This window comes from Pan paniscus, chromosome 8 (assembly GCF_029289425.2).
Source record: "Pan paniscus chromosome 8, NHGRI_mPanPan1-v2.0_pri, whole genome shotgun sequence".
In the NCBI taxonomy this organism is placed as follows: Eukaryota; Metazoa; Chordata; class Mammalia; order Primates; family Hominidae; genus Pan; species Pan paniscus.
The window spans coordinates 37,902,240-37,927,456 of record NC_073257.2 but is presented as its reverse complement, the minus strand read 5'-3'; the positions used below and the strand labels follow the sequence as shown (position 1 = coordinate 37,927,456).

Below are 25,217 nucleotides of genomic sequence, written 5' to 3'. Positions count from 1 at the left end.
AGACAGCATGGCTCTAGAGATAGGTGAACAATAGTATTTGTTAAACAGAAACTTTCTGGAGAAAAGAAGAGCAATGGTGAGATAGCAGCCACAAGATGGAACTGACACATAGCTATTTCTAAGTGATTCAGTAAATGAAAAGTTAAACTAAATGAAAGATCTCTAGAAAAGTACTCTAAACCCACTGTAGTCAAATTAGTAAGTTACATTTGGTATGTAAGAGGGTTTTTCTGCTTTCTTTGAATCTTTGCATTCTATTCCTCTTCTCATATACCAAATGATACGTTTTCTTACCTTTTTAGCCTTCTTTAAAATTTATCTTTAGAGATTCATTAAACTACATCTAATGTAGTAGTAAAGAATTACAAATAGATTTTCACCCAATACATTCCATAGAAAAGAGGAGATATGGGAAACTGTCTTAGAGCAATATAAGACCAATGACTGGGGTGATAACACAACCACTCCAGTGAATCTGATATCTTCAAAAAGTGGTCTCCAAAGCAGAATAAACACGACTTTAATTGGCATGCAAAAAGAAAATACTAGAACTTCTGTTTACATTTAACTTTTTAATAAAAGAAACATAAGCTGTTAAGCCTTGTTTTATGTAGGACTTGGATTAATATTAATGCCCTCATTCAATCTATACTTTACATGATCACACATCTGAGAATGCACTTGAGACATCCTGAAGGAAAACTGGGAGTTTCAAGACAGAAAAACATTAACATTGACACTGGTCACTGGGTTCCTTCATTTGCTTCAATTTTCCATTTATTGCCTTTATATTTGGCCATTTAGATGCATTTTCAGAGTGTATTGTTTTAAAGTATAAAGTATTTATGATTCTTCATGAGATGCTGTGTGACCCAGAAAATCTTCCCCCATAAAGATTCTCTGATTATTTCAAAATGAACTGCTCACTTCTGAGCTTAAAGATGGGTTATACATTGCTTTATACAAAAAAAAAAAAAAAAAAAAGGCAAATGTTCCAAATCTGCTGATCTGTTCTGGGATGGCAAGTGGTTGGTTATCAATAGTGTCTATGAAACAGGTATTTAAAAAACAACAACAACAAAAACCATTCCTTCAAAGCCATTTTAACAATCCATGAGAAAGTCTTTTCAAGTGAGCATTTTGAAAATGGATATTTGAAAATGTTTTCAGTGTTAAGTGGTTTTTGTTGCCAAAACCTATAAGTATTCACACACCTCTACAGTTTAAACTTGGAAATAAAATGTCCTAGTCTGCTTTAATATATTTAACATGAAGAGATTCAGTGGGTTTTTAACCGATTCCTTTAAAATATTAAAATGACCAGGTTTCGAATTAGTTTGCAAGGACCAATTGACATCAAGTAAGATGCAGAATTGCCAGCTGTATCTCTGTAAAGAAAACCTCTGCAAAAATTGGTAGCAAACATAGTTGACAATTTATTACTTCAATTTGGACTGATTTCTCCTTGTGAGGAATCTTTTTCAACCATGACAGATATTAAAACTAAGCATAAAAATAAAGTGAACTTAGAGACCTCTGAATCACTGCATTACTAAGTATTAAACTAAGATTTTCAAAAATTATGACATAATCATAACAGTCTCACTAAAAATTTTATAAAATTATGAATCAATTATATTGCTATAAATATATAATTCTTTTAACAAAGTAATATAGTTTATATTAAAATATTATTTCATCTTCATCTCAACCTTGTGAAATTTTCTGATTTATAATATACTTAACATAAAAATATAACAAAAGATATATATACACTCTAAATTTAAAATATATATATACCTTGGACTGATGTTTAAAAGGTATTTACTAATGGAATATAACCAAAAAGTTTCCAGGATACTCTCCTAATATTTCCTACTTCAAACAATGGTTTTTTTACACTTCAAACAAGCAAAAGAAAATATTTAAAACAAAAATTAATATGAATTAATTTTATGTTTAAACCATTCTGTAGGAGAGGATGTGAAAACTGACCAAATCTATTTTACAGTAATCTAGATTAGTTACTAAGACATGTCCTTCAAAAAATGCTTAGTGGCCTCCTAGACCTTGTGAAGACCTAAACTCACTGAGAGATTATTTTCTTCACAAACCATTCCATGCCTTTCTAAAATGCTCCTGAGGCTTTTGTCATTGGTTCCATATCACTTATCTGTTTCCAACGTCAGACCTGATATTTTGGTTGTACATACCCTAGAGGCTGGAAAGTTTTCCAACATTGCTAGAAAAATTTTTACAGTGAAAAGTTTGCCTCATTTATAACTTTGAAATTTGTAACTTTCTCTATTGTTTACTGGAGAAGAATGTTAAATATTAGCAAGATAAAACCCACTGTAAACCAAGATGAGTGTCTTTATTTCTAATGATGTGGACATTCATAAAGACAGGACCCTACATCCTACAAATGTGGATGTTAAGTGCTTCCCAAAATAAGCCAGTTTACACAGCGATCCTTGGGATGGTAACAGAGGGGTTGTTACAAAGAATAAAGTAGAGCCAGAACACATGAAAAATGCCACAAGTGAGACATGTTTCTTTCTGTTTTCCCAAGCAGTAAAAACCTCCAGCGAAGCCAGTTTCTAATCTCTAACTCACATCCCTATGGGAAAGGAATTGAAAGACTATTCCCAGTAACTACACTGAGGATGTGGTCCAAAACTGTTGCAGGTACCTAGAGTGACCAGCACAAACTATACGACCTTAGAGAAGCCCAATACAATGTGTGAAGAGTTCCAGGACAGACCTGTGCAGGGAAGACCACCCCATGAGGGCCTCCTGAGCATAGCCCACGACACAAAGATTCTTTCTTCCCAACTCCAGTACCTGGGCAATGAAAGGGGGCGAGAATGACAGAGTGCAAGTTGAACATACACTCTGTAGATCCATTGTTTTGATATTACTTTTTGATCACTCAGCCTCTTTCTACAATATTTTCAAATGAAATTGTAGAATATTTTTTCCACTTTTTTGAGTAGGAATGTAATAAATATAATGTTCCCATATATAATCCCAAAAGTTATAAATTTCAACCTAAACTTTGTTAATCAGAATAGAGGATATTTTATCTTGAAATAACCTAGTTTATTTCAAAGCTTTAAAAAGACACAAAACCCAGAAAATTAATCATCCTGATGCAATGAAAATAAATCAATCTTCCAAAAGGAGAAAGAGGTTCTTTCAGTATGACCATCTAGTCAAATAAACAGATGCGCTGTAAGGACACAAAACCACACCATGATTATTAGAAGCAAGCAGCAACTGTAACAAACTGAAAAGTAAGTATCTCCTTGTTTCTAGGCAGACTGCTTATTGAACCACCCAGGAGCACCACTAACACAAGGCTATACAGAAATGAACACACACAGATCAATATCCACAATATGACACCCATGCAGAAAAAAGTCCATTCTGGCTAAAAGACAACGCTAAGTGGCTATCTGCTCCTAACAGAACAATATTGCTCTAGACATTTGGCATGGAGATGATAATCAGGCTAAAGATATTCACCAAGCCAAGCGATTGAAATTCACATCTTAGAAATGCCAGAATCATCCGAAGTGGAGGCTCAGAAATGTTCAAAACCCTAAGAACAATTAAAGGAGACAAAAAGAAGAGCTTAATTTTGTGAGTTAGCAAGGCAGAAACATTAACTGTGGATGGCAGTCTCTGTGGAGGTGTATGGAGATGGGGGAGGAAGTGTGTGGATGTGAGGGAATGGTGGGGGCTGTGGGAATGTATTGATGAAGTGGGGGATCATCAGGATATGGTGGAGAGATGTGATAGATTTAGAGGGATATGGGAGCATTATGGGGGCTTCTTACAGGTTGGGGGCAAGAGGATTGAGGGATGCTGTGGAGAGTGTGGTGGCGGGGTGGAAGTGTGTGTGGAATGTATGGCGGATGTGAGAAACAGTGAAAAGATATTTGGGAGTGTGGGAGTACAGGGGTATGTGGGTTGTGTGTGGCAGGAGTATGCGTGGTGGGTGTATACATGGTAAACACTCAATGGCGTATATACATGTATATGCATGCATGTATACCTGTGCAACTGTCTGTGCATTTGTGTAATGGCACAAATAAGTGCTTATTGCTAAATTTCCTTCTGATTTAAAATTCCTTCCTTAAAAATTACACTATAAGCAATCACCTTTCACAAATGGCAAAAATTCAAATTAAAGTTGTAGATGACTACATTTGTGGAAATATCCCCTCTATTTTAAATAAAGCAAGCTGACTTTCCTCACAAACTCATGGAATCAATGTTGGACTAGCCCAAGTATTTAAGATCAAGAACTTTATTGTATGTTTGTTCCATAGTTTGAGGACCTTGGAAATGGACTACTGAAAATGAAATCACTAGTATGTCATCATATTCCTTCTCTGAAACTACAAAAGACAAGTGATAGTCTTATTTCCAGAAGCATGATCCCCATGCCTGTTTCCTATTAACCAGAGTATCGTCAAATCAAGCATGGATAGGGACTAAAAACTGAACAAATACACACACACATATACACAATTCCTTTCCAGGACCCCGCACAGTGTTTTCTCCTTGTTTTCAAAATTGCCCCACCATGCTTTCTCTAGTGCTCCTCTAGCAGATAGCAGTGTGTCTGAATGAATACCACCAATATTTCAATAAGCATCATATTCCATAAAAACAGTCATAATTTGACCATTCCTGGGACTGGTTTCTCATCTCAGGACTATTTTAAATTTCCAGCCCATTTTGAAGAATAGGGCCAGGCTTTGACTAAAGTCAAACTTCAGATGTAATTGTAGTTTTGGCCTTCTTTCAGTCCCCAAACGAACAGTTATTCTACACAAATTTTATTTTCTACTCCTATTTTAGTTCATTTGGCAGCACTGAGACCTACATAGATTTTCTTCCCAGTAAGATGCCTCTTGTTCATTTACCCACACAAATATAACATATTCAAAATAATGTATTCTTGAGCTTAAAGAGGATTTTATTTTCATCTTCTTACCTCTGAATTGTTGAGGTGGCATTTATGAGTTCCTGAAAACCAGCCATCACTTGAGCATTGGTCAATGTCCACTTTCTGAAGATTTATGTCAACTTTCATGACACCCCTAGAAACAGAAAAGGATAAAAAGAACAAATTAATCTGGACATTTATGATTTCTCTGTATTTTAAGCTTGAAATTAGAAAATTATCATAAAGAACATGCCAAAAATTGTCAAATTGCCTACTCATATTCAACGAAAGTGCACCAAGAGAAGACACACAGTATAGGAAAATCATTAAGTATTGGCTTTATGTAAGTCCAAAGGCAGGGAGGTGTCTTCACTTCCTTATATAATGCCTGGTACATAATAGGTGCTCAATAAATATGTGTTGATTGCCTGAACTCCAGGACAATATTGCTCTAGACATGGCAGAAAATGTGACTCTAAAATAACACTTGCTCTCAGAACCCCTTCTAGTAAAGTAAATTAAAATAAAGCCTTCAGTTCATTTCTTTCTACTCCTATTTCCCATTGCAGGGCTAGGAAGATTGAGGAGTAGGGAGGACAGTATCAGAAAATAAGCATCTCTTTCCTCTGATCTCTCATTCTAATAACTCTAAACAGCTCTTTAGGTCTCCCAGTGTTCCACATTAAACAGAGATTTGCCTCACTACAGAAATGATGACTACATTCTTTTTTCTTTTAAATCTGGAAACGAAGAGACTGCATTTCACTTAGCCATTTGAGAAGTGTCACTAAGAAAGACAACTCACAAATTCAGAGCCAGTCAAAAGCTAAATTGCAAAGAAAGCTCCAAGTTGGGCTAAAATTCCTCCACTTCCTCCAGCCAACTTTCTCTCTGTTTTCCTAAGATTCCCTCCTTTCTATTTTTCACCACCAGCAGCACCACTAGCAGCAGTTGCTGCAGAAATATCTGTCCAACACTGCACTATCACACATGGACTTTATTGAAATAAGTATTCTGCATCCTGGGTCCTGAAGCTTTATAATGTAGTTTTTCATAAACTTGAGTAAAGTATGTATACCCCACTACAAACTACTCAAAGTAAAAACACATTTTTGAGGCCCCACACCCCTAATTTAAACAATTTTTCATTATGATATCACTCATATATATAAAATATAAAAGTAGCCTCAAATTCCTGATTTTATAGCTCCTGTAGCTACAAAGAATCCCACACAATTACAAAATAAATGCAAACAAAAGTATAAAACCAACAAAAACCAAATTTAAAATATTAATTTAAGAAAACCAAACATTATGCTTTGCCAAAACAACATCACCTCTCAAAACAGGAATATAGTACTGACTGCTAGTTCAGCAATCCTATTTTGCCACACATCTTATGACTCATTTCTCTCATCTCTTTTCTCCTTTTAAACTACTGTGAAGCATTCTAACAGCATGGCTTAATGCCACTTGGGCTTCCTTTGGGGTGAATAAATCATTTCTTTTTTCAGTCTGCCTCTGTTCTTTAACCTGTGAGAAAAGTACTACATTACCTAGTGCCTACATGCTCAAAAGATACACAGAAATATATAGGGACACTAAAACCTCCTGCCAGTGTTTGGTTTATCCAGATAATCCAGAATATGTTTGAGTTGATTTTCCAGATGATCAGTGAAATGAAAACACAAAAATTACAGAAAACACGCTGATCATTCAGATATATAGACCCCATTCTGCAAAATATTACTGTTGTGGGCCATAACGCAATAAAACAAATGTTTATGTGATAAATAAATGGATTTCCAAGTAACCTAATGCCTTAATCCAGTTCATGCCTTTCCTCTTTCAACAAATTTTTATCGTCTGGTATGTGCATATCACTGTAAGATAACACTATGCACGACAGAAAGGCAAACCTACCCCCAAGGAACAGTAAAAGGCATAAGACATTTTGAAAATGACCAAAGCGTTTAATGGACAGTAGATGCTAAATTCTAGAGGATTTGGAAAGCTATCACTTGGAGTAACGTAGGGCTTCAATAACCATTCGTTGACTTACTGACTGCTTTCACTATCAGAACTTTCAATCGAAGTAGGTTCCACCAAAGTTAATCCAATCATGTAAGCCCACTTCTGGTTCTACTTTATGCTCCTTGGAAATAACTTTCTTTCACTGATTCAGTAGATACTCAGTGAGTGCTTACTATGTGCCAGAATTGTTCTTGGTTTTTGAAAGGCATCAGTAAGCAGGAACACAAAATGCTGCCTTCATAGAGTTTAATTCTAGTGTGGGATAGAGAAATAGGTAAAATAAATGATTAAATTATACTATACTTTACAAAAAAAAAATAAGTTCCATGGGGAAAACAACTTCCAGCAGATAAAGGGGATGAAATAGAAAAATTTTAAAATTTTTTTAAAGGGTGGTCAGGATAAATCTGAGGTGAAATTTCTGACTCAACACAGTTCAAGGCATAATTAGAGCTGGTTTATAAGCACACTCTAAATCACCAGTATCATAAAGCTTCTCACCGGACTACTGTTGTCCACTACATTTTGGTTATCTTTCTTGAATATCTTATTTAGAAAGTATTTGTAATTGGCAAACTAATCAATAGGCATTTCTACTCGTTCCACAATGGTTGGTTATAATGAGGTCAAGTTTTTCTCAACAATCCTACCATAGCAGTCCAGTTCCCAGACAGTGGAAATCTCAAATCTTCCAGCTTACTCAGACATCGGCTAACTTGGAAAATAAAAAGCTGCAATTACTGTGATCGTTTCCTTCCCTGGAGAAAACTGACTTCAGAAAAAGGCAGCTCAACTGACTGAAAGCTTTCGCCCTTCATTCCAAGTTCGTACATGGAAACTAAAAAGTCACCGCAGACCTCAAGCCCGGCCCGTGAAGCATTCCAGGCTTGTGCAAAACCGTGGAATATAATGAGCTACGTTTCCCAGCTGGGAAATCAACGAGGCTTCTTCATTACAGCCTAAGCCTGGGCGCCCAGAGACTTACAAAACCCTGGGGAAGGCGCTGTAGACTTCCTGTCGCGGGGAAGCGGAGGTTTGGGGGATATAACAGAAAGAAAACCCTCTCTTTGTGGGGAAGAGCATCCTGCCGCCGAAAGGGACGCAAAGATCCAACACCTAAGGACCCACGTGTCCCATCGCAGACCAGGCAAGGTGAGAGCCCCATCGCGCCTGTGCCCTCTGTCCCGAGTGGGCATCTCAGGGGTTGAAAGGCTCCTAGGAAATTCTGAGACTGAAAAGCTGGCTGCTGTTTCATGGCCTCAGGACAGGAAAGTGAGGGTCAAAAAAAAAGCCTGTAAGTGGCTTCCAGAGAATGGAAAATATAGCAAATCGGATCCCCTAAACACCTGGGTGCTTAGCTACACTACAGACCAGCATTTTCCTCTGTTTGTCCATTAATACAACAACAAGCCCGAAGCAGGATTCAGCCCATCAAACACGATTTCCCTACTGGTCTTTCTCTGTGAATGGACCTCCAAGTCAAAGCAATGGCCAAGTGCCATAGGTTGGACTCCCTTTGTGCTTCTTGTATCTTGACTCTTCTCTTCCATATGCATGGCCACTGCCTTGCTTCAGGCCCTCATCTTTCACGGGTTAAACAAATTTAATACTAGCATACTCTTGGGTCCTGTTAGGCATTGCTCCAAGTAAAGATCCTGGTTTGTAGCTCTTGAAGTTTATATGGTTTAGGGACCTTCTTTAAGAAAAACAAAATCATGAATACACATGTATGTGACGAGATGACCTTTGGCCCTAGGTCTTTCGGTAGTAACTGTTGGATGGGTAGGCACCATGGGCATTAAGAGTATTACCAGAAGCCATTTCTATACCAGAATGACCAGTAACTTCGCTATACACAGAAGTGACCACAGACAACTTTAACATATATTGCTTAACCCAGACTAAAAAAATCCTAAAGTTCCTCCAGTTTGCAAAACTACCCAAAGCCTAGGAAAAGTGTAATGGAGGCACATTATACCAGAAAGAGACCATTGCATTCAAAATATCTTATTTTTGCAAGTTTTATGAGAACAGTTGACCACAAAACTCATTTCTAGTACCCATTCCAGGATTTTAGAAAGTTCCCATGCAAGTAAGGGTTGCTGAAGCCCAAGAATCATACACTGCTTTCTATGTAATATTTGAAACATATAAACCCAATCCCGACAATTCCCTACTTGAAATTAATATTACTCACTTTCCTAAATAATAAAATCCACGTTCCTTGGAATGACATAATCAGGGCCCTCCTACTTCTAACTTCTCCAACCACTCTCATGCATATATTCCTTATTCCAGACATTCAGAACTACATTTAGGGCCCTAAAAAATTCATGCTATCTCAAACCATTCTTTCACAGACGTCTTTATACCTGAAATCCCTTTGCCTAAACCATGCCTTACATTATAACTCCTACCTGGCCACTTTCTAAAGCCTCCCATGAACTCCAAGTCTGATATGGAAGAGAGTCCCTTATTCTCCCATAATGCAGTGTGCTTACCTTCTTCATATCAATTAGCACACTATATTATAATATTTGATTTTCAACGATATGTTTTCCCCACTAAAATTTCCATGGTCTATATCTTTTTTAACATTTTTCCTTAGCTCCTAAATCAGCCCACACCCAAAATTAACTTTGGAGGAACTACAGACATGAGAGAAGCAAGGAGTAGCTAAACTGACATCCCCCCCACCCCCAAAAAATACCCAAGCAAATTGAAAGTATCATAAACTGCTATGGAGGAATGGATAGAGAGACTGGATAGATTGATGGAAAGACTTGAAATTCTGCTTTTCCTCCCTCCTCATGTTACCTTGGACAATAATTTTTCTGCTCCATCACTACAAAAAAATGGACAGTAACAGCATATGTAGTCAACATTGATGGGATATCAAGGTAGAAGTTGTGCTGAAATTGATTGATGAAAACAGGTGCCTGTAGATCAGCTGCCATCAGTCATTCACTTCTAACAATAGACAACCAGAACAGAATCCGGTGCCTGGAAACGGACTGCTGCCATAATAAAAACTCTAAATCTATGCCAGTGGCTTTGGGAACAAGCGAAAGCTAAAAGGGCCTCAGTGATGGTTAATGAAAGTGGGAATTTGTTGGTCAGTTTTGAAGGACAATGAAGAAAATGTTATTGGACGCAGGAACAAAAGGGACTTTTGTTATATAGTAGGTAGAAAGTTTGACAGCACTGTCACCTGTGAACAAGTGAATTTGTAGATCCAGCTGAGGAAGTTTCTAGACAAATGCAGAAAGTACTACACTTGGCTCTTTCTAGCTGCCACTGATAAATATAAAAAGAAAGACATGGACTAAAGAAGGAGCTGGTTTGTGGTTTTATGTTTTGGCTTTTTGAGACAGAGTCTCTCTCACCCAGGCTGGAGTACAGTGGCACGATCTCAGCCCACTGCAACCTCCACCTCCCCGGCTGAAGTGATTCTCCTGCCTCAGCCTCCTGAGTAGCTGGGACTACAGGTACGCACCACCACGCCCTGCTAATTTTTGTATTTTTAGTAGAGACTGGGTTTCACTATGTTGGCCAGGCTGGTCTTGAACTCCTGACCTCAGGTGATCCACCTGCCTCAGCCTCCCAAAGTGCTAGGATTGCAGGCATGAGCCACTGTGCCCAGTCATGTTTTCGCTTTTTAATTGTGGTAAAATATACATAACACAATTTACCATCTTAACCATTTTTAATGTACGCTTTTGTAGTATTGAGTTCATACATATTATTGTGCAACCAATCTTGAGAACTCTTTTCATCTTGCAAAACTGAAACTGTTCCCTTTAAATGACAAATCCCTATTCCCCAACTCTGCCAAGCACTTGGATTAGAACTACTTTTCTACTTTCTATCTCTATGAGTTTAACTACTCTAGGTTCCTCATGTATGTGGAATCATACAGTATTTGTCTTTTCATGACTGGCTTATTTCACTTAGTATAACGTCCCCGAGGTTCATTCATGCTGTAGCATGTGTCAGAATTTCCTTCCTTTTTAAAGCTTAACAAGATACCATTTTATATACACATCACATTTTGTTTAGCCATTCATCTGTGGTGGGCCCACTGAGTTCCTTCCCCCTTTTGGCTATTGTAAATAATCTTGCTATGGAGCCGCTTAGATTTTTAACAAAATTTAGAAGAAATATGAAAAGCCAGGACTGCTGAATTTGAAATAAAACTTTCTACGGAAACACAACAAGCAAATAAAATATGGTGTATTAGTTTGTTAAGGCTGCCATAACCAAGTATCTCAGACCGGGTGATTTAAACAGCAGAACTTTTATTTTCTCACAATTCTTTAAGCTAGAAGTTTAACATAAAGGAGTCAGCAGAGTTGCTTTCTTCTGAGCTTCTCTCCTTGACTTGTAAATGGCCATCTTCTCCTTGTGTCTTCACATGGTCTTCCCTCTGTGCATGTCTGTCTCCTCATTTCTTATAAGGACATCAGTCAAGTTGGATTAGGACCCACCCTAAATGACCTCATTTTAACTTACTTCTTTAAAGATCCTATCACCAAATACAATCACATTCTGAGATATTGGAGGTTAGGAGTGCAACATATCAATTTTGGAGAACACAATTCATACCATAATATATGGTATCCTGATTTATATCCTGGAGCAAAAAAGGGACATTAGTGGAAAAACAGGAAACCTGAATGAAGCCTGTAGTTTAGTTAATATTAGCTCCTTACTTTTGATAATTTTCCCATGGTTATGTAAGATGTATTACTATAGGAAGCTGTGTAAAGAGTCTATAGAAACTTTCTTTTCTAGCTTTACTAATCTTCTGAAAGTCTAAAAGTATTTTAAAATAGCTTTAAAAACTTTCTAGTTATAGAAAACTAGTTTTTTAAAAAATAAGTAAATAAATAAGGGAGACTCGGCCAGGCGCGGTGGCTCACGCCTGTAATCCCAGCACTTTGGGAGGCCGAAGCAGGTGGATCACGAGGTCAGGAGATCAACACCATCCTGGCTAACACGGTGAAACCCCGTCTCTAATAAAAATACAAAAAATTAGCGAGGCGTGGTGGCGGGCACCTGTAGTCCCAGTTACTCGGGAAGCTGAGGCAGGAGAATGGCGTGAACCCGGGAGGCAGAGCTTGCAGTGAGCCGAGATCTCACCACTGCACTCCAGCCTGGGTGATAGAGCGAGACTCCATCTCAAAAGAAAAACATGGTAATAATAAGGGAGACTCAAGAATTAAAGAGACAATATGCAAATAAACAGAAAATATGCAAATAATATGCAGAATGAAGAGACAAAAAGGAATGTTTAAAAAGCAGTATTAGGATAAATTATTCTCTAACAAACTTTGAAAAACTAAAAGAGAAGGATTAAAAGGATAAGATGATAGACAATATAAAATGCCAGTTTGCCCCAAATGGAAGAAAAAACTTTAATAGCGCAATAAGCATAAAAAATTTAAATCATTCCCTGCCCTGAAAACTTCAGGCCTAGATGGCTTTATATACGAATTCTACCAAACTTTTAACGAACAGTTCTGTTTTCATGTTTTCACGAAAAAAAAAAAGAAAAAAAAAACCCACCCAGCTCACTTTACATGACTTTTATTCCAAACCACATGAGGGCAATAAAAAAAAATGCAGCCACCTTTTAACTATGCATGTAGATTTAAGAGTCTTAAAGGAAATATGGGCTAAACAAATGTTTACATGTATTAAAATAATTATGTCATGATATAGTGGAATATATATCAGAATGAAAAGTTGTTTTAGCAGTGGAAAAATAGATCAAAAAATTCAAAATAAATGAGAAAAAATTATTTTAATCAAACTAAAGAGGCATTTTACAAAGTTCAACAACTAAATTATTTTTAATGGCAAACTACAAATAGAAGGAAACTTTCTTAAATTGGCAAAGCTTGCCTCTAGCAACATTACTCTTAAGGGAGAAGTTTTTTTTAAGATGTTCCCTTTAAGGCAAGAATGCTTACTGTATCACTGATGCTATGTAACATAGTACTGAAATCTTGACTAATTCTATAAGAACCAAAAAAACTGAAAAAGAAAAATGAGATATAAAGATCAGAAGTGAAGATATTTGTCATTATTTGTACATGATATGATCATTTAAAATCAGCAGATAAATATGAGAATAAGAAAGTTCAGCAAGGTTGCTGGATACCAGATCAAAGAACAAAAAGCACTGGCATTTCTCTACAACAATCTCCAGTAAAAAAATTATAACTAAAAAGACAACATTTAAAATAGTAACAAAACCTACAGGACAGGCACCATGGCTCATACCAGTAATCCCAGCACTTTGGGAGGCCAAGGCGGGTGGATCACAAGGTCAGGAGTTCGAGACCAGCCTGGCTAATATGGTGAAACTCCGTCTTTAATAAAAATACAAAAATTAGCTGGACATGGTGGCGGGCGCCTGTACTCCCAGCTACTTGGGAGGCTGAGGCAAGAGAATCGCTTGAGCCCAGGAGGCAGAAGTTACAGTGAGCCAAGATGGCGCCACTGCACTCTAGCCTGGGCATCAAAAGCAAGACTCATCTCAAAAAAAAAAAAAAAAAAAGCTATAAATTCTCAAGTAGTTAAGTAAGAATACACAAAACCTCTATGGAAAAACTTTGAAAACTCTTAATGAAGAACAATAAATGATCTGAATTAATGGAGAAACATACTGATATGGTTTGGATCTGTGTTCCCGCCTAAATCTCATGTCGAATTGTAATCCCCAATGTTGGAGGTGGGGCCTGGTGGGAGGTGATGGGATCATGAATGGCTTAGCACCATCCCCTCAGTGCTGTTCTTGTGATGGTGAGTATGTTCTCGTAAGTTCCGGTTGTCTAAAAGTGTGTAGCACACCCCGCCTTGCTCCTCCCATGTAAGATGCCTGCTCACACTTTGCCTTTCATCATGAGTAAAAGCTCCCTGAAGCTTCCCCAGAAGCAGATGCTGCCATGCTTCCTGTATAGCCTGCAGAACTGTGAGCCAGTTAAACCTCTTTTCTTTATAAATTACCCAGTCTCAGGTATTTCTTTATAGCAGTGCAAAATAGACTGACACACATGCCATTCTCTGAAAGGGAATAATTCATTGTAATAAAAATGTCAATTCTCATCAAATGAAAGTATAAAATTAATGCACAACCTACCAAAATTCTGTATGAATTTTTGAGAAATAGCTTAAGTAGAATAATAAAAGTTGTGAAAAAGAAAAAGAGGACTTGCCCAACCAAATATTAGGACATACTACCCAATTGTGGCAGACATGGGAAGCCATGGAACAAAATAGAGAGCTCAGAGACAGACTTATGAATATGAGGCACTTATACATATGATAAAGGAAGGTAGTATTAGGAACTTGGGCCACTAATGGATAAATATAATAACTGGATCACTACCCAATACCATGTACACAGGTATATTCCAAATGTTAACAACTTGACTGCGAAAGGTAAAATTATAAAGTTAGTAGTTGATAACATAAGAGAATATTTTTGTGACAGGGTATCAGAAGGCTTCCTAAATGCTATGGCTTAAATGTGTCCCCCAGAGTTCGTGTGTCAGGAACTTCATCCCCAGTGCAACGGTGATAAGAGATGGGACCTATAAGAGGTGATTGGTCATAAGGGCTCTGCCCTCATGAATGGATTAATGTGGTTATTAAGGGAGTGGGTTTGCTATAAAAGCAAATTTGGCCTCCTCTTGTGCATGCGCTCCCCCCATCCCTTTTTCCTGTGCACGAGTAGGCTCTTTTGTCCTTTCACCTCCAGCCACAAGATGACACAGCAACAAGACCCTCACCAGGTGTGGCCTCCCAACAATGGACTTCCTGGCCTCCGGAATTATGAGTCAAATAAACTTCTAATCATTTATTGTGAGCCAAATAAATGTCTAATGATTTTAATCACTATAAATTACCTAGTCTCAGGTATCGTTATAGTGGCACAAAACACACTGAGACAACAAACAAAACCCAAAAGCATAAAACACAAGGCAAAATTTTGATTAAGTGAAAAACATCAGAAATTTTTTTAAATTCTGTTTTTTTTTTTCTTTTTTGTTGAGACAGTCTCTCCCTCTGTCGCCAGACTGGAGTGCAGTGGCACGATCCCAGTTCACTGCAACCTCCGACTCCACGGTTTAAGCGATTCTCCTGCCTCAGTCTCCCGAGTAGGTGGGACTACAGGTACCCGCCACCACGCCCCGCTATTTTTTGTATTTTTAGTAGAGAAGGGTTTCACCATGTTGGCCAGGTTGGTCTCAATCTCCTGACCTCGTGATCCACCCGCCTCGGCCCCCCAAAGTGCTGGGATTACAGGTGTGAGCCACCACACCCAGCCAAAATTCTGGTTTTCAAGGGAGGACATTATGGACAAAGTTAACTGAAAGATGACATGTTGGATGATTTTTGCAATGTCTAAAATTTACAAGGATATAATGTCATGAATACACCAAGATTTCTTGCAAGTCAACAAAATATAGCAATTATAATAGGAAGTGGGCAAAGGATATAAACAGTTTACAAAAAAAGTAAACCCAATAGGCCCACAAGCATATGAAGAAATGCTTGAGCACATTGGTAATCAGGAATGCAAATTAAAACAATAATGAGATATCACTACACATTTGTTAGACTGGCAAAAAAAAATATTTAGAAAGCTGTATAATGCCAAGTGTTGGCAGGAATGTGAGGCTATAGGAACCCTGCTGGTGGGTCTGGAAACTGATGCACGCTGTCTAGAAAGTAATCTTACAATATTTAGTAAAATTGAGTTTACCCCTCCCTATGACTCAGAAATCCTGCTTTTGGATTTCTCATTCGAAGAAATCCTCACTCATTCACAAAGGGGCATAGAACACACAGTATTCAGCAGTAGAGAAATGGATTGGTTGTATATGTAGCAACATTAAGAGATTTTTAAAGCAGATTTGTGTGGATAAAATGCAAAATAATGAGGTATCTAACAACTATTTAATCAAAATTATTTACAAACAAAATAGCACGTGAATAGAAGAATACACTGCACAGGCTAGTTGTAAATGGGGTGGGTTCAAGGGAAACAAGATACTTTTTTGAAAATGGAAGAAGAGTTATTTCCTTTCTGTCACTGTGTAACTGAAGATTCTAGATTCATAATTTCACGACTTTTAAGTTTTAGCTGAAGTCATCTTTGGGTGTCTTCCTTATCTGTGTGCGTCTCATACTAAGAAAACATTGCTCACAAAAACGCCCTGCATCTCTATCATTTAGCTCAAGCCCAGAACTACAAAAAGTACAAGAGCACCAAGAACACAGTTCTCCCAGGGCTTTAACGACAGAGAAAATATTTGGCAAATCTACCACAATTAGGCATGACCTTAGTACCAAAGTACTTGGTGGCTGCTTACTTAGCAAATATAAGCAGACAATCTAGGTTATTTGAGGATAAGGCTAACTTTTCCTCTAACACAATTAAAACTTAAGTCACAAGCCACTGAGTAAACAAAGCCGGGGTCAAGACACCAGAAACCAGATAGGATTTTGGAGCCAAAGATTAAAATAAAAATATAATATCAACAGTTAACTAACATTTCTTTTTATCTGTAACACTTTTCAGTTATAAAATAGATTGTAAAATAGATTGTATATGTGTCCCTACTACATGTAAGGCTCTTTGCTAGGTGGTAGTGCAGATGCAAAGCACAGGATATCACTCTTTAAAAGATTCTGGTTTAGTGGGAAGAAAAAAAAAACAGAAGTAAAGATACAATTTACTCATTCATTTACTCAAAATGCATTGAGCACTGAATTGCCACTGTTACTCTATATTCTGTTCAGCCCTCTAATGTGGCATTGTGCCATGATGAGGGTATTCAAGAATAGGCAATCCAGTAAGCAGACACAGATCATTTAAAGGTTTGTCTTATAAGACGAAGAGATAGAGTGGTACATAGATCTAACAGTAGTCAAAAAGAAGAATAAAGGAGGTAGAAAACCATATTCCATACAATTTACATATTACACATAAAAGAGAACTGCCTAAAGAAAACAGGAAGTGGCTGGGCGCAGTGGCTCACACCTGTAATCCCAGCACTTTGGGAGGCTGAGGCGGGCGGATCAGAGGTCAGGAGTTCAAGACTAGCCTGGCCAATATGGTGAAACCCTATCTCTAATAAAAATACAAAAAAAAAAAAAAATTAGCTGGGTGTGGTGGCACGCACCTGTAGTCCCAGCTTCTTGGGAGGCTGAGGCAGAAGAATTGCTTGAACCCAGGAGGTGGAGGTTGCAGTGAGCTGAGATCATGCCACTGCACTCCAGCCTGGGCAACAGAGTGAGACTCCATCTCAAAAAAAAAAAAAAAAAAAAAGGAAAGAAAGAAAGAAAAAAACAGGAAGTGACCTGCTCTCCTGTACAGTCTCCAAGTAATCCCAAACCTGTGCTCTAGTGGGTTTGCAGGTTAATTCAGGTGAAAGCAGGTTTGGGACATACCTAATTTGACAGTTTGTAGAGGCCACCATGTGGTCGGGAAATGTCGAGATGTTCTTGCTGCCAGCACAATGTGACACAGTTCCAGTGCTTCTCTCTGGTCTTTTACTTCTCAATTCTAATACACACACACACACAAATTCACATAGGACCAAAGAATCTCATACTGAGAACAGTGGTTCTGGTGATGAGATGGTTGATAGAAGAATATCATATATACCAATATAAGATGTACAGGATGCAAATTTTGTTTATTCTTTTACAAAAGCCTCTTGAATACCATCATTTATTTAGTTGTCAATCAACTTTTAAAAAGTGTTTTCCTCCTTCTCTTTCAATTATAACGCTGTAGGTAATTGAGACAAAGTTTTCTTTTTTCAAAACTTTGCATTTCTAAATGCAACATTTGCTAAAATTAAAGTAAAATCAGGAAAAAATAATCTCTGTATGTTTGCTAGAGATGCAAAATTATCATTATTGGCATATTAGAATGTGAAAAATCAATTGAAATAACAATGGTTACTAACCCTGACCAATAATAAGCCGTGTGACTAATGAACAAAGCAAACACATTCTATAAACCCTGCTCTGCACAATTGAATATACCATGTGGTAAACATTATATTTTAAACTCCTACAAGTGTTTAGCTCTTTCCAGTTTTCAAAGAACTTTTGACATATATTACCTCATTTTATCTTTACCAAACCACTAGGCATAACATACATAGTTGTCTTAATGATAGCATAAGAGTAAAATAATATCAAAAGCAGCTAACCAATATACCAGAGAATATTAATTAAGAAAGGCAGCATTTACATTGTTATCTGAGTCCTTAAAGATCTTATAAATGAAAACATGAAGCCCACTAATCAACCCCAAAACCTGCTTGTTCTGCCAGCTATACCTTTATGATTCTTTAGGTAGAATCATATAAAGTCAACCTAGTAGTAAATATAACTTTATGCTCTATCCCAGGAGTCCCTCAACCCCTTGGTCATGGACTGGTACCAGTCCATGTCCTGTGAGGAACCAGGCCGCACAGCAGGAGGTGAGCAGCAGGTGAGTGAGCATTACCACCTGAGCTTCACTTCCTGTCAGATCAGCGGTGGCATTCGATTCTCACAGGAGCACAAACACTATTGTGAACTGCATATGCGAGGGATCTAGGTTGCATGCTCTTTATGAGACCCTAATTCCTGATGATCTGAGGTGGAACAGTTTCATCCTGAAACCATCCCCCTTCCCCCACCATCGATGGAAAAATTGTCTTCCTCAAAAACTAGTCCCTTGTGCCAAAAACGTTGGGGACCACTATTCTATCTCATGATTCAGTTTAAAAAGGGGTTTGAAATAGATTAATAGAGTCACAGCAAGAGAAGAAATCTGTCCAGAAGCACCAATGAATGAGTCATAGCAAAGGCACCTGTTGGGAGAAGCAATCTGCCATGGGCCCTGAGCTTCCCATCATGGTCTTGCTGGATATGCCAAGAATGTCAAGTCCTGACTTAGCCACTTGGACCATTTCTAGGGTTGTGTTTTGCAGCGATCAGCCTCAAGGGATGAGGTAATGTCTCCCCCCAGACAAAGAGCAGATTTCCTTCTGCTTAATGTAAAGGCAGTGAATCTCTGAGTTCATAATTCTCCTCCTATAATGCAACCCATTCATGTGCAAGTATCCATTATGGGCTCTTTGCATTTCCCCCGTGGGACTTGGGCAAAAGTGGGAACTGACACAGACAGACTTGAAACTCTGGAATAATTAAGTCCTTTCTCTCTGATCTAGGAGTCTTAAGTCTTCTGGCAGCATCCATAAAATAGTCAAGAATAAGCTTGTTAGCTCACAAGTAAAATCTAGGTAGGATCTACACAGCACCTTTAAAAATCACCTGTCAATCACCCTACCTTCTGGCAAGTAAATTATTTAACCATCAGAAATCAAAGCTGCATGTCTAGTAAACCTTGAATACATGTACATAATAGGCAGCCAGTCAGAATAGTGCTACAGAAGTATATTTAAAGAATTGTGAAATATAAGTCAAAACACAGTGTAAGATATTTGGTATACATTTATTAGAAAACAGGAAAAATATTTAACATATATGTTTTGCAACAAAGATATATATCAAAATGTTATCAATTATTAACTCTGAGCATTAAGATTGTGGGTGATTAGAACTGTTTTTCTTTGGGTTGATCATTATTTTTTATAATTTCCAAGTGAATAAATATTTTTATAATAGAAAAAAGTTAAACTTTAAAACTAGAAAAATAATTATTTCACTGCTTGAAAGTCCTTTAGAGTAACAGATTTCATAGTCTTCCAGACTTTTTCTCTTCTACCAATTAAATGGGTTGTTCTTATATTTAATCAACTATTTCTTAAAACTCTGGATATTTAAGAACTCATATCTGGGCCGGGCGCAGTGGCTCACGCCTGTAATCTCAGCACTTTGGGAGGCTGAGACAGGTGGATCACGAGGTCAGGAGATCGAGACCAACCTGGCTAACACAGTAAAACCCCGTCTCTACTAAAAAAATACAAAAAATTAGCCAGGCGTGGTGGTGGGCGCCTGTAGTCCCAGCTACTCGGGAGGCTGAGGCAGGAGAATGGCATGAACCCGGGAGGCAGAGCTTGCAGTGAGCCGAGATGTGCCACTGCACTCCAGCCTGGGTGACAGAGCGAGACTCCATCTCAAAAAAAAAAAAAAAAAAAAAAGGACCCATATTTGGATGTGAACTCAACACTTGACCAAATGGACTGAACAAATATCTATAGAACTCTCCACCTAAAAACAGAATATACATTCTTCTCATATGCACAAGGCACATAATCTAAAATCATCTAAAGAATCAGCCATAAAACAACCCTCAGCAAATTAAAAAAAAAAACTAAAATGACACCAAACACACTCTCAGACCACAGTGCAATAGAAAAAGAGAAATTAATACCAAGAAAATTGCTCAAGCCTACACAATTACATGGAAAGTAAACAACCTGCTTCTGAACTTCTGAATAGCTTCTGGTTAAACAATGAAATTAGGGCAGACATCAAGAAATTCTTTAAAATTAATGAAAACAAAGATGCAACATAACAGGATCTCTGGGATACAGCTAAAGCAGTGTTAAGAGGAACGTTTATAGTGCTAACTGCCCACACCAAAAAAGAAGGATCTCAAATTAACAGCCGAACATCACACATAAAGGAACTAGAGATTGCATAACAAGAAAAAAGAAAAAGAAAAAGAAAAAGGGACTACAGAAACAAGAGCAAACAAACCCCAAAGTTAAAAGACAAGGAATAACCAAAATCAGAACTGAACTGAAGGAAATTAAGACATGAAAAACTACTCAAAAGATCAGTGAATCCAGGAGTAGGTTTTTTGGGGGAAAAAAAAATAGAACACTACTTAGACTAATTAAAAAAAAAGAGAAGATCCAAATAAACACAATTAGAAATGACAAAGGGGACTGTATTAGTCCATTTTCATGCTGCTGATAAAGACATACCTGAAACTTGGTAATTTATAAAGAAAAAGAGGTTTAATAGACTCACAGTTCCACATGGCTGGGGAGGCCTCACAATCATAGTGGAAGATGAAACGCAAGTTTTATATTGGTGGCAGGCAAGAGAGAGAATGAGAACTAAGTGAAAGGGGTTTCCCCTTATAAAATCATCAGGTCTCATGAGACTTATTCACTAGCATAAGAACAGTATGGCGGAAGCCACCCCCACGATTCAATTATCTCCCACTGGGTCCCTCCCACAACATGTGGGAATTATGGGAGCTACAATTCAAGATGAGATTTGGCTGGGGACACAGCCAAACCATATCAGGGACATTACCACCGACCCCTCAGAAATGCCAAAAAAAAAAAAAAAAACCCTCAGAGACTACTTTGAACACCTCTGTGCACACAAACTAGGTAACTTATTTTTTAAAAAATGGATTCTGATACCAAAGCCTGACAGAGACACAACAAAAAAAGAGAATTTTAGACCAATATCCCTGAAGAACATCGATATAAAATCCTCAATAAAATACTGGCAAACCGAATCCAACAGGACATCAAAAAGCTTATCCACCATGATCAAGTGGGCTTCAACCCTGGGACGCAAGTCTGGCTCAACATACACAAATCAATAAATGCAATCCAGCATATAAACAGAACCAAAACAGAAACCACATAATTATCTCAATAGATGCAGAAAACGCCTTCAACAAAATTCAACAACTCTTCATGCTAAAAACTCTCAATAAACTAGGTATTGATAGAACATCTCTCAAAATAATAAGAGCTATTTATGACAAACCCACAGCCAATATCATACTGAATGGGCAAAAACTGGAAGCTTTCCCTTTGAAAACTGGTAGAAGACAGGGATGCCTTCTCTCGACACTCCTATTCAACGTAGTGTTAGAAGTTCTGGCCAGGGCAATCAGGCAGGAGAAAGAAATAAAGGGTATTCAATTAGGAAAAGCAGAAGTCAAATTGTCCTTGTTTGCAGATGACATGATTGTATATTTAGAAAACCCCATTGTCTCAGCCCAAAATCTCCTTAAACTGATAAGCAACTTCAGCAAAGTCTCAGGATACAAAATCAATGTGCAAAAATCACAAGCATTCCTATATACCAATAAGAGACAAACAGTCAAATCATGAGTGAACTCCCATTCACAATTGCTAAAAAGAATAAAATACCTAGGAATCCAACTTACAAGGGACGTGAAGGCCCTCTTCAAGGAGAAATACAAACCACTGCTCAATGAAATAAAAGAGGATACAAACAAATGGAAGAACATTCCATGCTCAAGGATAGGAAGAATCAATATCGTGAAAATGGCCAAACTGCCCAAGGTAATTTATAGATTCATTGCCATCCCCATCAAGCTACCAATGACTTTCTTCACAGAATTCGAAAAAAACTACTCTAAAGTTCATATGGAACCAAAAAAAAGAGCCTGCATTACCAAGACAATCCTAAGCCAAAAGAACAAAGCTGGAGGCATCACACTACCTGACTTCAAACTATACTACAAGGCTACAGTAACCAAAAACAGCATGGTACTGGTACCAAAACACAGATATAGACCAATGGAACAGAACAGAGCCCTCAGAAATAATACCACACATCTACAACCATCTGATCTTTGACAAACCTGAGAAAAACAAGCAATGGGGAAAGGAGTCCCTATTTAATAAATGGTGCTGGGAAAACTGGCTAGCCATATGTAGAAAGCTGAAACTGGATCCCTTCCTTACACGTTATACAAAAATTAATTCAAGATGGATTAAATACTTAAATGTTAGACCTAAAACCATACAAACCTTAGAAGAAAACCTAGGCAATGCCATTCAGGAAATAGGCATGGGCAAGGACTTCATGACTAAAACACCAAAAGCAATGGCAACAAAAGCCAAAATTGACAAATGGGATCTAATTAAACTAAAGAGCTTCTGCACAGCAAAAGAAACTACCATCAGAGTGAACAGGCAACCTACAGAATGGGAGTAAATGTTTGCAATCTACCCATCTGACAAAGGGCTAATACCTAGAATCTACAAAGAACTTAAACAAATTTGCAAGAAAAAAATCAAACCCCATCAAAAAGTGGGTGAAGGATATGAACAGACACTTCTCAAAAGAAGACATTTATGCAGTCAACAGACACATGAAAAAATGCTCATCATCACTGGCCATCAGAGAAATGCAGATCAAAACCACAATGAGATACCATCTCACACCAGTTAGAATGGCAATCATTCAAAAGTCAGGAAACAACAGGTGCTGGAGAGGATGTGGAGAAATAGGAACACTTTTACACTGTTGGTGGGAGTGTATATTAGTTCAACCACTGTGGAAGACAGTGTGGTGATTCCTCAAGGATCTAGAACTAGAAATACCATTTGACCCAGCAATCCCATTACTGGGTATATACCCAAAGGATTATACATCATGCTGCTATAAAGGCACATGCACACTTATGTTTATTGCAGTACTATTCACAATAGCAAAGACTTGGAACCAATCCAAATGTCCAATAATGATAGACTGGATTAAGAATATGTGGCACATATACACCAGGAAATACTATGCAGCCATAAAAAAGGATGAATTCATGGCCTTTGTAGGGACATGGATGAAGCTGGAAACCATCGTTCTGAGCAAACTGTCACAAGGACAGAAAAACCAAACACTGCATGTTCTCACTCATAGGTGGGAATTGAACAATGAGAACACTTGGACACAGGAAGGGGAACATCACACACCGGGGCCTGTTGTGGGGTGGCGGGAGGGGGTAGAGATAGCATTAGGGGAAATACCTAATGTAAATGACGAGTTAATGGGTGTAGCACACCAACATGGCACATATATATATGTGTAACAAACCTGCATGTTGTGCACATGCACCCTAGAACTTAAAGTATAAAAAAAAAAAATGGATAAATTCCTAGAGACATACAGCCTCCCAGTATTTAACCAGGAAGAAACTGAATCCCTGAACAGACCAATAACAAATTCTGAAATTAAATCAGTATAAAAAGTATAGAAGTAAAAAGTATAAAAAGCCTACCAACCAGAAAAAGCCCAGGACCAGAAAAATTCACAGCCAAATTCTATCAGATGTATAAAATGAAGAGCTAATACCATTCCTACTGAAACTATTCCAGAAAATTGAGAAGGAAGGACTCCTCCATAAGTCATTCTATAAGGCCAGCATCATTCTGATTCCAAAACCTGGCAGAGGCACACACAAAAAAATCTTCAGGCCAGTATATTTGATGAACATATATGCAACAATCCTCAACAAAATACTAGCAAACCAAATCCAGCAGCATATCAAGAAGCTCATCTACCATGATCAAGGAGGCTTTCTCCCTGGGTTGCAAGGTTAGTTCAGCATACACAAATTAATAAATGTGATTCACCATATAAACAGAATTTTAAAAAAACAGGATCATCTCAATAGAGGCAGAAAAAGCTTTCAGTAAAATTCAACATTCCTTTGTTAAAAACCCTCAACAAACTAGGCATTGAAGGAACATACCTCAAAATAAGTGCCATGTATGACACAGCCGACATACTGAATAGGCAAAAACTGGCAGAATTCCCCTTGAGAACAAGACAAAGATGCCCACTCACAACACTGCTATTCAACATAGTACTAGAAGTGCTGGCCAGAGCAGTCAGGCAAGAGAAAGAAATAAAAGACATCCAAATAGGAAGAGAGGAAGTGAAACTATCTCTGTTTACAGATGGTATGATATTATACCCAGAAAACTCTGTAATCTCTGCCCAAAAGCTCCTAGAACTGAGAAACAACTTCAAAGTTTCAAGATACAAAATCAATGCACAAAAACCTAATATTCCTATACACTAATAACATCTAAGTCAAGACCCAAATCAGAAACACTATCCCATTCACAATTCCCACAAAAAGAATAAAATACCTAGGAATACACCTAACCAGGGAGGTAAATGGTCTTTATAATGAGAATTACAAAACACAGCTCAAATAAATCAGAGATGACACAAAAAATGGAAAAATATTCCATGCTCATGGATAGGAAGAATCAATATTGTTAAAATGGTCATACTTCCCAAAGCAATTTACGGATTCAGTGCTAGTTCTATTAAACTACCAATGACATTATTCATAGAATTAGAATGTTTTAAAATTCATATGAACCACAAAAGAGCCCAAATATCCAAGGCAATCCTAAGAAGAACAAAGCTGGATGTATCACATTACCTG

General features: G+C 37.7%; 1 protein-coding gene across 1 annotated transcript in view; it reads right to left on the bottom strand.

Moving 5' to 3' along the window:
- GPR158 (G protein-coupled receptor 158) overlaps positions 1-25,217 on the bottom strand; it is a 422,582-nt gene that overhangs the window by 371,818 nt on the left and 25,547 nt on the right. Inside the window, exon 2 of the mRNA XM_003821403.5 lies at positions 5,009-5,114. Coding sequence (XP_003821451.1) covers positions 5,009-5,114 — 106 coding nt within the window. The remainder of the gene's footprint in view (positions 1-5,008; positions 5,115-25,217) is intronic.